Source organism: Hyla sarda, chromosome 1, assembly GCF_029499605.1.
Source record: "Hyla sarda isolate aHylSar1 chromosome 1, aHylSar1.hap1, whole genome shotgun sequence".
Classification (NCBI taxonomy): Eukaryota; Metazoa; Chordata; class Amphibia; order Anura; family Hylidae; genus Hyla; species Hyla sarda.
This window is the reverse complement of record NC_079189.1, coordinates 435691481-435708508: the sequence shown is the minus strand read 5'-3', so window position 1 is coordinate 435708508 and position 17028 is coordinate 435691481. Positions and strand designations below refer to the sequence as shown.

Below are 17028 nucleotides of genomic sequence, written 5' to 3'. Positions count from 1 at the left end.
TCCTCCATTGCGCCCTGGATAGCAATGCAGCAGAAGGTTTTCACCACTATATGTATAGGGATGAGAGCCATGGAAATTTGCAACCAAATCTGCAAGTAACGCATGCAGTTTTTGCTGCATATTTGTGACAGATCTGCATAAGTTTTATTCACTCCTTTCCTACCTCCCAAATTTTTATTTGTGGCTTTAATTTTTTTCTTCCTTATCTTCTAAGACCCATAACTTTTTTATTTTTCCATTGACAAAGTTCTATTCTATTTTATCTGTCTAATATTTTAGAGTTCACAATATGTTAAAACTAAAATGCTAACTTTTTCTATGGGTCAGTAAGATTCAAATGAGACTAAACTCGGATAATTTATGTTTTGTTTTATAATTCTGAAAATAAATAAAAATACAGTGGTCCCTCAAGTTACAGTATTAATTGGTTCCAGGACGACCATTGTATGTTGAAACCATTTGTATGCTAAGACTAGAGATGAGCGAACTTACAGTAAATTCGATTCGTCACGAACTTCTCGGCTCGGCAGTTGATGACTTATCCTGCGTAAATTAGTTCAGCTTTCAGGGGCTCCGGTGGGCTGGAAAAGGTGGATACATTCCTAGGAAAGAGTCTCCTAGGACTGTATCCACCTTTTCCAGCCCACCGGAGCACCGGAAAGCTGAACTAATTTATGCAGGATAAGTCATCAACTGCCGAGCCGAGAAGTTCGTGACGAATCGAATTTACTGTAAGTTCGCTCATCTCTAGCTGAGACCATAACTCTATGGAAACCTGGTAATTGGTTCTGAAGCCACCAAAATGTCATCCAAAAATAGGAAAAAGTGAGGATTAAAAGAAAAATAAGTAGATAACTAATACAGATAAAGCAAATCCTTAAATATAAAAAGTAAGAAATATCTGTTGGGAGCTGTAAATCACTGTCTATATAGAGGACAGAAGCTTCTTCAGGGTCCTGTACAGTCCACACAGTGTCCTAAAAAAGTAACATGGAGCCGCCCCCACCTGGTGTCCAAAGGAGCAGCTATCCCTTGAACAGGTAAAGAGTAGTACAGAACATGTAGTATCTGCCTGTACTGTAGGGGGCGCTACCAGACAGCCAGTCAGTGCATACACTTTAGGAATACAGGGATTTTACCAGTGAATGCCCATTCTGATTGGTCAGTTCTTCCAGCCATTGACACGTTTCACAGATCTGGACTGTCCGTAGCATTGTATGTTGAGTCTGGTTTCAAGTTACAATGGTCCAGAAAAGACCATTGTATGTTGAAACTATTGTAAGTTGAGGAATCACTGTAATCTGTTCATTGCCATGTCCTGACACCTATAACTTTTTTCCCCTCCAGAGCTGTGTTTGGGTTAATTGCTTGCACCATAAGCGATCTCAGATGTCAGTCATTACTGCTGACGGCAGCGTGCATCTGCCAGTTATGGTGAGGACACAAGTCTCGAGCCCACGCTGTACTCTTTTACCCACCCCATGACGTGGATGTACGCCATGGGTGCGGAAAGTGTTAAGTTCAAGAGTAAAACAGCCATTAGTACACATACATTCATTTCATAGCTGTTATTCTTACAGACATGCATTTTTTGTGGGCAATTATGCTGGAAAAACTGCTGTGCAGAAGGACTAAAACTCCCAGCATTCCTGGCTAGCCTGAGGCTGTGCGGGAATGCTGGAAGTTGTAGTTTAGCAACATCTAGAGCCACCATGTTTGGAAAACACTGTTCTAGATGACCTTTCATGAATCCAAATCAAACAGTGATAACCTTATGCACAGAGTCCAGTAGGTGAAGTTATAAGCACACTTTCCCTAATGTGATAGAAGCATTGCTTGTCATCATGGCTGGGTTTCTCTCAGACCTGGTAAGTACACCTCTAAATAACCATAGCTGTTAGAATTAGAGATGAGCGAACTTCTAGTAAATTCAATTAGTCACGAACTTCTCGGCTCGGCAGTTGATGACTTTTCCTGCATAAATTAGTTCAGCCTTCAGGTGCTCCGGTGGGCTGGAAAAGGTGGATACAGTCCTAGGAGACTCTTTCCTAGGACTGTATCCACCTTTTCCAGCCCACCGGAGCACCTGAAGGCTGAACTAATTTACGCAGGATAAGTCATCAACTGCTGAGCCGAGAAGTTCGTGAAGAATCGAATTTACTGTAAGTTCGCTCATCTCTAGTTAGAATATGTAGTATATATCCCCATTATCTCTATCCCCCATTAGGATTCTACTGGGCTTGTCTCCGGCAGTGAGATCAGGATTGCAGGTAGCCGGGAAGTGAAGTGCAAAATAGCGTGCTTTCTGGCTCTATCTAGAGATTGGTGGGGGGTATGAACCCTAAATCCCAAACTGAACTTCTAAACTTCTGACATGTGCATGCAAAATGTCAAAAGTTTTTTTTCTGTTTTTTTTTATAATGCCAGGCACTGTAAGGATCTGTTCACAACCTGCTATTATGTCATTTACTTCACCTGTCAGTAGTTTCCATGGCAGATCAGTGCAATGTATTGATGTCAGTGCAGTCACTATCAATTCAGCTATGAAAAATGTTTTATTCAGTTTTTAGTTTCATAAATTTTTTGCATTTATAATATGAGTATATTTTCTCTATGCATCCTTTTTGGTGTCTATTGTGTTAAAGGGGTATTCCAGGCAAAACCTTTTTTTATATATATATATCAACTGGCTCCGGAAAGTTAAACAGATTTGTAAATTACTTCTATTAAAAAATGTTAATCCTTCCAATAGTTATTAGCTTCTGAAGTTTTCTGTCTAACTGCTCAACGATGATGTCACGTCCCGGGAGCTGTGGATGATGGGAGAATATCCCCATAGGAACTGCACAGCTCCCGGGACGTGAGTCATCAGAGAGCAGTTAGACAGAAAAAAACAACTCAACTTCAGAAGCTAATAACTATTGGAAGGATTAAGATTTTTCAATAGAAGTAATTTACAAATCTGTTTAACTTTCCGGAGCCAGTTGATATATAAAAAAAAGTTTTGGCCTGGTATACCCCTTTAAAGCTCGCCTCACATGACTGGAGCGCTCATCAATGGTGAGACACTTTCCTGTCCTCAGATGATCTGCTTCATCTGTGGCACTTCCAGTGCAGCTTGCAATGGTGTAGCTGGGCAGTGCTCGCAAGTCATGTCATCTGGATCATGCGCCTCCATGGGACTCCATTACAACTCTTACAAGCCATTCTGTCTTATTAACTGAGACGTGCACACATAGACTCGAAAGGAGGCTTGAGCTCCTGTCCTTTAATGCACCTGCCCTATAATGCCCTCACTGATTGGGACCTCCGTAAGGGGATACAGGTCCCATTCAGCTGACATGACTGCCAGAGGTCCCTTACCTCAGAAATTGTGTTATGCTAACATATGCAAGGTTTTAACTTAACTCACAAGGCTTCTGTCAAAAGTGGTCTCATCCTTTCTTTTTTCTTGAGAGTAACCAAAGATCTGTCAATTGTCAATAGATATTACTGTGGTGAACCAGGAGAGTAACGGTGACTGGGGTGTTGCAGTGGTAGTGTAGGGTCTGGTGGTATTTACCCTTGAATGTCGTGACGCCAGGGTGTGGTTTCCTCAATAGTAATGTACCTACCGCCAACCACCCCACAATTGGCAGGGAAAAATAATGGAATGTCCACAGCAGATTTCAGGAATAAACTGAAGAATTTTTACTTTCGGAATTTATGAAACAGTCTTTAACATAACAGTCTTTTCAAGAGTGAACCGGGATGCAGGTTCCTCACAGGTTTGCTGGGACTTGGAAGCAATGAGATTTTATGGCCACTGTGCTACTAATTTAGAAGATTTGAGCTGGTAGTAGTCACACAGGATTTGATAGATGGAGCTGTGAGTAACTCACGTTTAGTGGCTGCAGGTTCTTAGGCTTTGGCCTAGAATAATTGAATTGATGCTGATAAGATGCTTGTGCTGCTTGATAGTCCGGAACTAAGAGACTTGAATTTAGTGGCTACAGCCCTTTATATAATAAGGTGCTGAACTAAGCTCATTGGTCAGCAAACCTGTAAGTTATGAACCCAGTGAACTCTGGGTAAATCACATGACCTCTAAGGTCCTTGAACATTTTATACATCACAACCGTACATCATGTGACCACTAGGGTCCTGTACATATATTTTCTAGACATTAAATAAATATAAACACACATTACATGAGGCGACCAAGGGCAAGCCCTGCAGGAGAGCCCTATATGAATGGAGGGACTCTAGCTGAGGGGACTTTAGACAAGCTGCCGGGACATCACATTACAACATCTGAAATGTTTTTTGGATATGATGTCCACGTTTTACAAGTATACCTGGGTAGTCACTTAAAGTCACTTAAAGGGGTACTCCGCTGCTCAGCATTTGGAACAAACTGTTCCAAGTGCTGGAGCCGACACCATTGAGGGGCGGGGCATGACATAATGAGGGACGCTGCTATGAAGTCACAAGCTCCCGGCGCCGGCTCCAGTGTTCAAAACAGTTTGTTCCAAATGCTGAGCAGCGGAGTACCCCTTTATGTGTCCTCTCAAGATATATCTCAAAATGCTATTTCCAAGTAATCTGGTTTCTATGCCAGGTACACTTTATTAACAAAGAGCTTTATTGTGATACTGTTTAGTTCATTACTTTATTTTAGACAGAATATATAGTAATAAAGCCATTATGATCCCAGCAAATGGTCCCCAGAATAGCTGTCAGTTGGCAGCCAGGTGCAGCAGTAATGATCAGGAACACCGGGAAATTTAATCAGGAGCATGGACCCCAGGAGTGCAGCCATGAGCTGAAGCCTGGATTGTGACCAGGAGCTGGAACCAGGAATCCACACATAGGAACACAGACAGGAGCTGGACAGAAGTCATTGTTACTTCTATCCAGATCCTGGCTGTGTTCACATGAGTCCAGGATCAGGAGGACAAGGACAAAACAGAGGCAGGCAAGATATCCAACAAGAAGCACAGAAAGAGTCTAATGGGAGGCTTAAAGGGGTACTAGGGCGCTAAGACATCTTATCCCCTATCCAAAGGATAAGGGATAAGATGACTGATCACGGGGGTCCTGCCGCTGGGGACCCCCGCGATCTTTCACACGGCACCCCGTTACCATCAGCCCCTGGAGCACGTTCGCTCTGGGTCTGATGACTGGCGATCACGGGACCGGAGTATTGTGACGGCACGGCTCCGCCCCGTGTGACATCCCACTCCGCCCCCTCAATGAAAGCCTATGGGAGGGGGCGTGACAGCAGAAGGGTATGGCGGAGCAATGAAGACAGAATCACACAGGAGTAAACCAAGAACAAAGTCTTGAATACAGTCACGACAAACAAGATGAAATGGCATGTTTCCAGCTTTGTAGTCTTGGCTGTGGTACAGCTGTCAGGATGAATACAGGGATATGGAACTGGAGCAGGGAGCGGCAAGTACCAGCACCATTACCAGCAGCCGCAGGTAATGCATACAGGCATACAGCACCTGTTGTTTTTTTTGAGATTTTCAACAACGGTTTAAATGAATGAATGATGAATGTTTAATCATTTTACCTAATAGACATTATATATATATTACATGAGTCCCTGATCATCTACTAGCAAATTCATTCACTATCTGCAGGCTTTTCTCTTACCCTACTTTTTTCCTCTGTGTCACTTTATGTCATGTGCAATATATTTGGCCACGACCAGAGTATTCATTTGTTTACATATTGAAGTGTTTACATTGCCTATATCTATTGCATGCTGTACTTTGGCAGCCTTACAGATTGCATAAGTCACTTTAATATACTGTTGGTATAAATTTTTGCAAATTCTCACATACTTACTTGTGTAGCAGCCAATATTTGTCTGTTCTGTTGCTGTCCCTTTTTAACCCCTTAACGACGAAGGACGTAAATGTACGTCCTGGTGACGTGGTACTTAACGCACCAGGACGTACATTTACGTCCTAAGCATAACCGCAGACATCGGAGTGATGCCCGGATCATGTGCGGCAGGTCCCAGCTGTTGATCGCAGCCAGGGACCCGCCGGTAATGGCGGACACCCGCGATCCCGCGGATGTCCACCATTAACCCCTCAGATGCCGTGATCAATACAGATCACGGCATCTGCAGCATCGCGGTCACTTATATGGATGATCGCATCGCCCGCAGCGCTGCCGCGGCAATCCGATCATTCAGCATGGCAGACGGAGGTCCCCTCACCTGCCTCCGCTGTCTTCCAGGAGTCTTCTGATCTGCCTTCCCGCAGACCAGAGCAGAAGATGACCAATAAACCTGATCAGTGCTGTGTCCTATACATAGCACTGAACAGGATTAGCAATCAAATGATTGCTATAAATAGTCCCCTATGGGGACTATTAAAGTGTAAAAATAAAAGTAAAAAAAAGTAAAAAAAATTAAGTAAAAAAAATTTGAAAAACCCCCTCCCCCAATAAAAATGTAAATTGTCCCATTTTCCCTATTTCACCCCCAAAAAGTTTAAAAAAATATTTTATATACATATTTGGAATCGCTGCGTGCATAAATATCTGAACTATTAAAATAAAATGTTAATGATACCGTACAGTGAACGGCGTGAACGTAAAAAAAAAAATCCAAAATAGCTGCTTTTTTATAACCTTTTATTCCCAAAAAAATTTATAAAAAATGTATTCAAAGTTTTATATAACCAAATATGGTATCAATAAAAAGTACAGATCACGGCGCAAAAAAAAGAGCCCTCATACCGCCGCTTATACGGAAAAATGAAAAAGTTATGGGTCTTCAAAATAGGGGGATTTTAAACGTACTAATTTGGTTAAAAAGTTTGTGATTTTTTTAAGCGCAACAGTAATAGAAAAGTAGGTTATCATGGGTATCATTTTAATCGTATTGTCCCAGAAAATAAAAAACACATGTCATTTTTACCGTAAATTGTACGGCGTGAAAACGAAACCTAATATCCCCACACAAATAGTGTTTTTTTGGTTGCGCCATACATTTTTTATGGTAAAGTGAGTGATGGCATTACAACGGACAACTGGTCGCGCAAAAAAAGTCCTCATACTAGTATGTGGATGAAAATATAAAAGAGTTATGATTTTTTGAAGGCGAGGAGGAAAAATCGAAAACGTAAAAAAATAAAATTGTCTGCGTCCTTAAGGCCCAAATGGGCTGCGTCCTTAAGGGGTTAAATGTTTTTAAACATGTATGTTTAATAAAGATCAAATTTATTTGTAGTTATTGTCCTGGTGTGTTTATGGGTATTCATCTAAATCAATTACACACCAGATGGTGATTTGTATTTACATAGCCCTATTCTGGTTATCGTCATCTACTAGCAAAGTCATAACTCAAAATGCCTCTCAGCAGATAAATATAATATATATTTGTCATTTTGGAGTGGCATTCAGTGTATTATTGAAATGGTACCTATGTCACAATCAATGTGAATATATTATAGATTAGACTATTTGACTTACTTTTCTCTATTACTATTGTAACTTTATGTGGTTTAATTGACCCCTAAATGTTTGACCACCAGAGGTCCTCTTTTTGGTCCTGCCTGATGTCCTGCTTGCAGATTGTCCCCTGCAGCAGCCTGGCAAAGACGAAAGTCAGGAAATGCAGGCGGGACCTCAATTCAGCACAGTGTATAGAGTGTATAGAGCTGAAAATGTTGGGTTCCTTTCTATGAACTGCTCTTGGTTGTGTGTGTCCAGCAGAGTGAGGGAGAAAGTGCTCCCCTGCAGGCCTTCAGATGATGTCACACCTTCTGGAAAATTCTCTTTCCTAGTTCATGACAGGTACTCTTTAAGCCTGTACAGTATTGTTTTTTACTCTTTACAAACAAAATTTTAATCAAAATATTTGTATCTTATTAGGTTCAACACTGGAGAGTTATTCCACTGATTATTGTCCTGGGTCTTGGTAGTGGTATTCCATTTGGTTACCATTTATCAGTGATCAGCTCATCATCTTTGGTAAGACAAACCTTCCCGCTTTCATTTTACATTTACTGAATGTAATATTAACTATAGCATTACCAATAATAACATTTCGCAGGTCTGGACTGTCAGTAACATTGTATGTTAAGTCTGGTTTCAAGTTATAATGGTCCAGAAAAGACCATTGTATGTTGAGGCCATTGTAAGTGGAAGCACCACTGTATTTGATCACTTCAACCATTTAAGTATTGAAAAGAATGAATTCACTATTTAGACATTTGTATGTACAGAAATCCTATGCATGACCAGTCCTAAGCTGTATTGTTCCCTGTGCAAAATTGCCCTTTGATGCCACCACTCTATTTTGTATTGTGATGGAAAGATATGATACAAGGGGTGTAACTAGAAAAGGCTGGGACCCATAGTAAACTATTGAATGCATGGTGTCCTTACCCTTTTGTAAATATTTTATTATATCTTTTCATGTGACAACACTGAAGAAATGACTCTGCTGCAATGTAAATAAGTGAATGCACAACATGTATAACAGTGTTTTAATGTTGTGTCCCCTCAAAATATCTCAACATACAGCCATTAATGTCTAAACCTTGGCAACAAAAGTGAGTACCTATGACTCTGTTCATTGTATACTAGTGGCGTGGAGTAATTGCGCAGTTCCTGTTAATTTCAGTGGGAGCTGGGCTGTAGTTACCCAACATCACCACCATGCAATGAACAGTGCAGGCCTTCCAGCCCCATTCCCTGTATAGGGCAGGGTTCATCTGATCAGCTGATCAGCAGGGGATGCCAGGTGTCACCACCCAACGGATCATGATTGATATCCTATCCTAAGCCATCAATCAAAAGGTCCTAGAAAACCCTTTTAATTTTGATTTTATACAGCACATTGTAAATCCACAAAGACAAGACTGTGATACAAAAGTCACAATTATAAAAGGTACAAAAACACTGGACATGGGCAGAAGAGTCATATGTAGTAATGGCTCTCAAGAATAGTATATATATATATATATATATATATATATATATTTTTTTTTTTTTGGTTCCTTGGACCTCTAATCTCTCTTTTTTTTTTTTTTACTAAATCCCTTTTTAATAAATAAGTATTATCAGACTATACAACATATTTCCTTTCTCCCCATTTTAAAGATAGTATAAAAAATTCTGTACAGAATAAGTCATAAGAAAGGCTGGGTTCAAACAATGTTTTGTACTTACGGTCCCGTATATGGCTGGGAGGAAGGGACGGGGCTTAATCGCGGTACCCGCACTCAGCCGTATAGGGGAACCGTATTTAATGCATGTCTATGAGCCGACCGGAGTGAATCGCAGCCTCCGGTTGGCTGTGTTTTCGTCCGTATGCGGTTTCCCGACCGCAGGCAAAAAAAGATAAAAACACAAAAAAAAAAAAAAACATAGCTAGGCCATCGCTATTAAAATGTACAACTGTAAAGCATTAATCAAATTATGGCATATAGTGAGGAATATCAGGGTGGCACCACCAATTCGGTACAAAAAACAGCCCATACAAAGGTAAAAATTGCCTAGTGAGTGGGGGAGAGCTGGGGAGAAAAACCAATAGGAGTGCATATCAGTATAAAAATAGCTTTCATTAAATAGATGTGAAAAAGAAATATTGATGGCACTCACCTATTAATCAAATTATATTTGACCGTATACGGCTTTCATTAATGTCCAGCCACTCATTGGCTTCTTGAGGGTTGTCAAAAAAGTGGGTGGTACCCAATGATACAACTCTTAAACGGGCTGGATACATCATAGGATAGGAAACTGCTAACAGCCGCAGTCTCTTTTTTAAATCGTGATATTCTATCCTGAGCTTTTGTACCTCCCTTGAATATTCAGAAAAAAAGAGCGATACGCGATCCGTTAAATTGTAGCTCAGGGCAGTCACTGGCTTTGCGAAAATCATTTTCTTGTCCCAGTAGTGTAATATTCTTGCAAGTATCGGGCGAGGGGGGGGGGTGGCCTGGAGGTAGAGGTCTTGAAGGGACCCTCTGGGCCCGCTCAATAGCAAAAACATTTGCTATTACATAACGGCCAAAACTGAGCAACAATGCAAGCTTCAGTAAATTCTACCATGTTGGTGCCTTCTGTTTCTTCTGGAAAACCAAGGAATCATATATTGTTTAGTCTTAACCGGTTTTCTATGCCATCAATTTTGGAAATTAATGCATCAGAGTCTTTTGCAGACTTGGTAAGTGCTTTCGAATTTTCCGCTGCCTTAACCTCCACAGTGCTAATCCATGTTTTATACTAATTGTACACGCAAAGCAATTTTCTTAAGATCGACTAATCCACGCACAGCTACCCGGCACTGCCTGGCTCAAGCACTCCAAATTAGACCTTCGCCGCTTCCACTAGTAGCAATTCCGTTCACACAACTATCCAATGGTGCTCACAGTGCAATGTAGATGCAGTCCAATTCCAACAAAATCTCCGCCAAGAGAAAGAAAATACACTGGGCACTCACGGTTTTGATGCTTGTGTGGATTTATTCAGAACGGTACATCAGTGCGGCAGACGCTCATGCAGGGATGTTTCACAGGCTACGGTCCGTTTCTCGTGATACTTCGCGCTTCAACAGGCCTTACCTGGGCCTGTTGAAGTGCGAAGTATCGCGAGAAACGGACCGTAGCCTGTGAAACATCCCTGCATGAGCGTCTGCCGCACTGATGTACCGTTCTGAATAAATCAACACAAGCATCAAAACCGTGAGTACCCAGTGTATTTTCTTTCTCTTGGCGGAGATTTAATTTTCTTAAGATCATTGCGTAGCCGCAATATGTCTTATTGTAAATATCCTACTAGGGTGGATAATCCGGAAATGGATGAAAATATATCTCTTAGCGTAGGCTCATTTGATTGTAATAGCATTGTATTATGTACACCATCTTGCATAGTCATATTTTCATTAGCAGAGCAGTTTAAGCTGTTCACCCCCACCGTGTAACAGAGATTCGGTTAGCTGTTCTGGAAGCTTTCCGATAGTCCTTCTGTTACTCAAATCTCTCCGTCATTTGATGATACGGTGCTTGATCTCTTATGGCATCAGGTTCTACAAATAATGGGGGAGATTTATCAAAACCTGTCCAGAGGAAAAGTTGCTGAGTTGCCCATAGCAACCAATCAGATTGCTTCTTTCAGTTTTCAGAAGCCTTTTCAAAAATTAAAGAAGTGATCTGATTGGTTTCTATGGGCAACTCAGCAACATTTCCTCTGGACAGGTTTTGATAAATATCCCCCAATGTGTCTAAAGCACTGTCCTTACGGTTTTCTCCTGACTGATGTCTTGATGAGGTGAGAAGGTGCTCCACACTTTCCTCCATATCATCCTTGGTTTCCTCTTCACGCTGTCCAAGCGCGGCTTCTTGTATAGCAAGTGCTTTCGCCAGAGCCTTTGCCCTTCTTTTAGCTGCGGTTGTAATAGCCCCTTTCCGTACTGCAACCAGAGAAGTGAGGAGCACAGGCTTTCCCACCAAGCAGGCACCCCCACACTTTATACTGTAAGTCCTGCTAAAATGTACAGTGGCGCACACTGCTATGCTCGGGGAGCGTGATATGCCCGGCATGCCTTGTTAGTATGCGCAGTGGCATACGCTGCAGCGCTCCTCGTTATTATTAAGGAGCTTTGTGCCGCGCGTTATGTCATGTGCTATACCATGCACCTGCTAACCCGCCGCTGATCACAGATAGTGTAATAGCTCGGGGTCTCCCGAGGGTCAGGGCGGAGAAGCTGTGGGGGTGTCCGGATACAGCGTCTCACAGCGTGTCACAAAGGCCCAGGATCTAAAGCCAAGATTCGGGTCAGCACGGGTGTCAGGGCAGCAGAACCAGCGTTCAGCATCCTATGTAATTTCCGGGAAAGCTCCTATCCTCTCAAGAATAGTATAGTAGGTATGCACTATCAGTAAAATATCTACAATCTTCTCTTTTCTCTGGCCAGTGCATTGCAACAACACCTCAATTCATGTCCTCTGCAGTTTGTCAAGGGCTTCATCAATGAGACCTGGATAAGAAGGTATGGATCAGCTATCCCTAATGAAACAGTCATCCTGCTTTGGTCTACAGCCGTATCAGTGTACAGTGTTGGGGGATTGCTGGGATCTATGGCATCTGGATATCTGAGCAGAAGGTTTGGGAAGTGAGTACTTCTGTTCCACAATATGTGCCATGTTAATCTTCCTAGTGGATGTACCTACAGAAAAAAACAACAACTTGTAATCTCCTCACCACCATAAATGTTTAGGTATAATATATCTTTATAGTGTTTGGAGCTCTGCCTTTCTGATACTGTAGATTTTGAAAGATTGTGTGAGATAATCAAAACTGCATGCGCCGAAAATCTGGTGCAGTTTGAGGGCAAAAATATGCTTACATTACTTTTTTCTCAATGAGTTTTAACCACCTTTGCACCATGCTTGACGAGGGAGGGGGGGTGGTCTCAGTAAAAGGAGTGTAGATTAAATGCGCTGAGAACATAGCACTTTTTGGCAAAAATTGCTGGAGACCTCCGTGATCTCAGCTGCAGCACCCCAGACATCTGGAGTACCCCTTTGAGAAACACTAATCTAGAGATATACACCTCATGTTCAAACAGCCACTGTTAAAACACTCAGGTAATTCTCATTCTTAGACAGTGTACACTTAGACTAGTCTAAGAATGTGCAAGATTTTTTATATTAATGTGTATACGTTTCTAACTTTATACTGCAAAATAATGATGTACTGTCTTTTTACATTGAAATACTGTCTGTGATGCCTAAAAAGATCCTTTTTTTTCTCTTTAGGAGACGATGTCACATATTCAGCAATCTTTTGGGTATTACAGCCTCACTGTGCGTTGGGCTCAGCAAGATTGGAGAATCATATGAAATGATTATTGTAGGACGGTTTCTCTTTGGATTAACATTAGGTATATCTTATCATGGGTCACCATTACTGTTGTTTTATTTTCCTATAATCCCTTTTTAATACCCAGTTCTGTCTAAAGGTAAATGTATCTAATTGCTTATACAGTAAAGAATCCCCTCTATAGTGGTGTAGAATCATTCTTCTCTACTTTCTTCTAAATGTAGTAGTCTCCTCTAGGCGTAGTTATTTCATACATAGCTGCAAAAAGGACTGTGCATTAAACTATAAACTACAGAACCATCACCTTACCGATACATTAGATTTTTTATTTTATTGGCAGGTTTGTCAATTAACATATATGTACAATATCTTGGAGAAATGTCTCCCATTAATCTTCGAGGCTTTGTTAACACCACAGCCCCTATGTTCGTAACTACAGGCAAGCTCTTTGGTCAAATTGTTGGACTCAGGTAAGATCTAGTGGCATATATCGTGTACAAGATAACTGAAACTTGCATAATGGTTTGCTCACTTCCAATGTATAATTGGTTTGTCTCTTTTACAGGAAATGTTTTTTATTTCTTGTCCCATGATGTTAAAGTGGTTGTCTGGCAGCATGCTATTCCTTTATTCTTAAGTATGGGCTTAGGCTGGAGTAATCCCCCCCCCCCCCTCTCCCCCCATAAAAAAAAAAAAAACAGTTATACACACCTGCTCCAATACCCCCCATATGTTTGTCCCAACAGTACCAAATACTTAGTGGCCAAGGTGAGTTAACACTATAGCCAATGATTGAATGAGCAGGTGCTACCTGGATGTCAAAACAAACACAGGAATTGCTACTTAGCTGGGACGAATCACCATTGGAATGGATGTGGCTGGAATTGGGTCAAGAAAGTATCACATTGTTTTATATTTTTATACTAGCAATGCCACTATCCCTGAGGTTTTTAGGCCAAATTATGAAGCATGCAACACCTAGTCCCTGTATTAACAATGCATTTATTTGTCAGATTCATATTTCTGCTTTTCACTGCTCTTGCCTGCATACTGTAAGTATTCTTTTTTATAGCACCCTGCCAGATCTCACATGAAGTAACATAAAACGTATTTTGTATCAATGTTGTTTTAGCTTTTTTTTTTCTCTCTCTCTTTTTTATGTATTTATTTATTTATTTTTTACTTTACTACCATTTTTCTTTCACATTTATCATTTTATTCTCTTTCAGTGAAGTGCTGGGGACGGAAACATTGTGGCCCTTTATGCTATCGCTCTGTGGTCTTCTAAATGTGCTGCATTTAATATTAATGAACTTTTACCCTGAGACTCCTCCATATCTGATGTTAGTGAAGAAAGACCAGGATCGATGTATAAAAGGTAAATTACAAAAACAAATATGGTTGCATTTGTAAAAAAAAAAAAATATTCTGAATCATTTAAAAGATAGGCATTTTGAAGCTTCAGCTTTCTGTGTGACACCACAATGTCACTGTTACGCTATACGCTCCGGCCTCACACGCTGGCTGTGAGCGCATGGTCCCCTTACCTTCTGCTGCCGGACGCGGGACGCACCCGCATGTGAGCCCCAGTCCGTCACTCTCCGGGTGTTTCCCCTGCCTCTGCTTCCACCTCTCTGCTCCGGCGCACGTGTCCCCGTCCCTTAGGGCGTGCGCACGCCGGAGCTTTAAGATTTAAAGGGCCAGTATGCTCATTAGTGTAACCACCTGTGTCTTGTTGATAAATTCCTCCACCCTCCTCAGTTCTCTGCCGGATCTTTGTTGCCTTGTGCCCTAGAGAAAGTGATCCTGTGTATTGCCTTGCCGTGTACCAGATCTCCTGCTCTTGTGACCTTGACCTCGCTTCTCTGCCGCCTGCCTACTGAACTTCTGCTACGTCCCGACTACGCTATTGTGCCGCCTGCCCTGACCTACAGCTATCCTGACTACGAGTTGCCTCATCCCTCCTGTGCCACGTATCTCCTCAGCCGCCTGTGTGGTCGAACCGTTGCCGGGGGTTACGACCTGGGTGTCGCCTGCAGCAGCAAGCCCATCCTGCTTTGCGGTGGGCTCTGGTGAAGACCAGCGGCATCTTAGACTCCGTTCCCTGGCACAGTCCGAGTCATCTGCCCCACAGGTCCAGCGGATCCACATCCTCCGGAGTTCCTGTCTTCAGAAACGTGAGTGTTACAGTAAGATCCGGCCGTGGATCCCGCTGAGGAACCCCTGCCTGAAGTTGCGGATCTTTCCTCTGTTGTGATACGTCACTCACAGCAGTTGTCCTGACAGGCGCAGCAATTTTCTCAACTTGCAGCCATGATGCAACAGCTTTTGGCCTTGCAACAGCAGCAGGTACCTCAATCTGGCCCACTCCCTCCTCCAGCTCCTGAAGTCTCTCCTGGCTCCCAGCTGCACCTGCCTTTGCCTTCCAAGTATGATGGAGATTCCAAGTCATGCAGAGACTTTGTTACACAGTGGTCCATGCATTTGGAGCTCATGTCTGAACTGTTTCCAACTGAATGTAGTAAGGTGGCCTTTGTCATTAGTCTACTTTCTGGAAAAGCCCTGGCTTGGGCTACACCCCTTTGGGACCGTGGTGATCCAGTATCCTCCAATTTGTCGGCATCTTGGCAGAATTTCGCAGGGTCTTTGAGGAACCCGCACGTGCATTCTTCAGCTGAGACAGCGTTGCTGAATCTCTATCAAGGAGATTGTACCGTTGGTGACTATGCAGTTCAGTTCCGCATTCTATCCTCTGAACTCGCCTGGAATGAAGAGGCCTTGTGTGCCACATTTAAAAAAGGACTGTCAAGCAGGATTAAAGATGCCCTTACCGCACGAGATCCTCCATCTTCTTTGTCTGAACTTATCCACTTGGCCACACGCATTGATGTGCGTTTTGCCGAAAGGCAGGAGGAATTGCGCTTTGAGAGGGAATCTGCCCGCCTGACACCTGTGTTCCAATGTCCACCTCTTCTGTCTCTTGCGCCTCTTGCCAAAGAGGTTATACAAGGAGATCATCCTCGTCTTACAAAGCAGGAGAGGTCACGCCGACGCAATGAGAATTTGTGTTTGTACTGTGCTAGCCCGGAGCACTTTCTCAAGGACTGTACCGTATGTCCGCACCTAGGGTATGTGGGAGAGGCATCCCTGGGTGTGAATTCTACTTCTCCACGCTTAACTATTCCTGTACAAGTCTTTGCTTCAGCCAAGTCTTCCTTCAGCGCTACAGCATTTTTGGACTCCGGATCTGCAGGTGACTTTATTGATGCAGCTTTAGTCCACAAGTATCATCTTCCCCTTACGCGGCTTGCCAAGCCCTTGTTCATCTCCTCTGTAAATGGACAAAATCTGGACTGTAAGGTTCACTTCCGTACTGAATCTGTCATCATGCAAGTGTGAGTATCGCATAAAGAGAAGATTGAATTCTATGTTCTGCCACACTGTACTTCTGAGATTCTTCTTGGTCTTCCTTGGCTGCAACGCCATTCCCCGCAACTGGATTGGAGAACTGGAGAAATAATTTGCTGGGGACAATCCTGTCAAAATGTTTGCCTCCAATCTGCTCTGCGTAAAGTTGTTTCTCGTCCTCCACCTTTACCTGGCCTGCCGCCACCTTACCAAGATTTCTCGGACGTCTTCTGCAAGAAACAGGCTGAATCTCTGCCTCCACATCGTCCTTATGACTGCCGCCCTATTTATCTTCTGCCTGGTACCACTCCTCCTCGTGGGAGGATATATCCTCTTTCAGTTCCTGAGACCAAAGCCATGGCCGAGTATATCCAGGAGAATCTCCAAAAGGGATTTATCCGTAAGTCCTCTTCTCCTGCAGGAGCAGGTTTCTTCTTTGTAGGGAAGAAGGATGGCTCACTCCGTCCATGCATTGACTACAGGGGACTTAACAAAATCACGGTCAAGAACCATTACCCTTTACCTCTTATCTCAGAACTTTTTGACCGTTTACGTGGTGCCAAGGTCTTCTCCAAGCTGGACTTATGCGGTGCATATAATCTCATTCGTATCCGCAAGGGAGATGAATGGAAAACTGTCTTCAATACTCGTGACGGACATTATGAGTATCTTGTTATGCCATTTGGTCTCTGCAATGCACCAGCATGTTCCCGGAATTCGTTAATGATATCTTCTGTGATCTTCTATACACCTGTGTTGTCGTATACCTTGATGACATCCTGA

General features: G+C 42.6%; 1 protein-coding gene across 4 annotated transcripts in view; it reads left to right on the top strand.

Moving 5' to 3' along the window:
• The first annotated feature begins 1841 nt into the window (after positions 1 to 1841).
• LOC130282734 (solute carrier family 2, facilitated glucose transporter member 9-like) overlaps positions 1842 to 17028 on the top strand; it is a 29284-nt gene continuing 14097 nt past the window's right edge. Inside the window, exons 1-6 of one of the 4 annotated variants that reach the window (XM_056531345.1) lie at positions 1842 to 1868; positions 7879 to 7977; positions 11930 to 12127; positions 12774 to 12898; positions 13178 to 13307; positions 14067 to 14215. In XM_056531345.1, the coding sequence (XP_056387320.1) occupies positions 12093 to 12127; positions 12774 to 12898; positions 13178 to 13307; positions 14067 to 14215 (439 nt within the window). In that variant the 5' untranslated portion in view covers positions 1842 to 1868; positions 7879 to 7977; positions 11930 to 12092. Of the gene's footprint in view, positions 1869 to 7878; positions 7978 to 11213; positions 11881 to 11929; positions 12128 to 12773; positions 12899 to 13177; positions 13308 to 14066; positions 14216 to 17028 lie in introns of those variants that run through there. The other 3 variants (XM_056531330.1, XM_056531353.1, XM_056531340.1) reach the window with 3 other exon arrangements.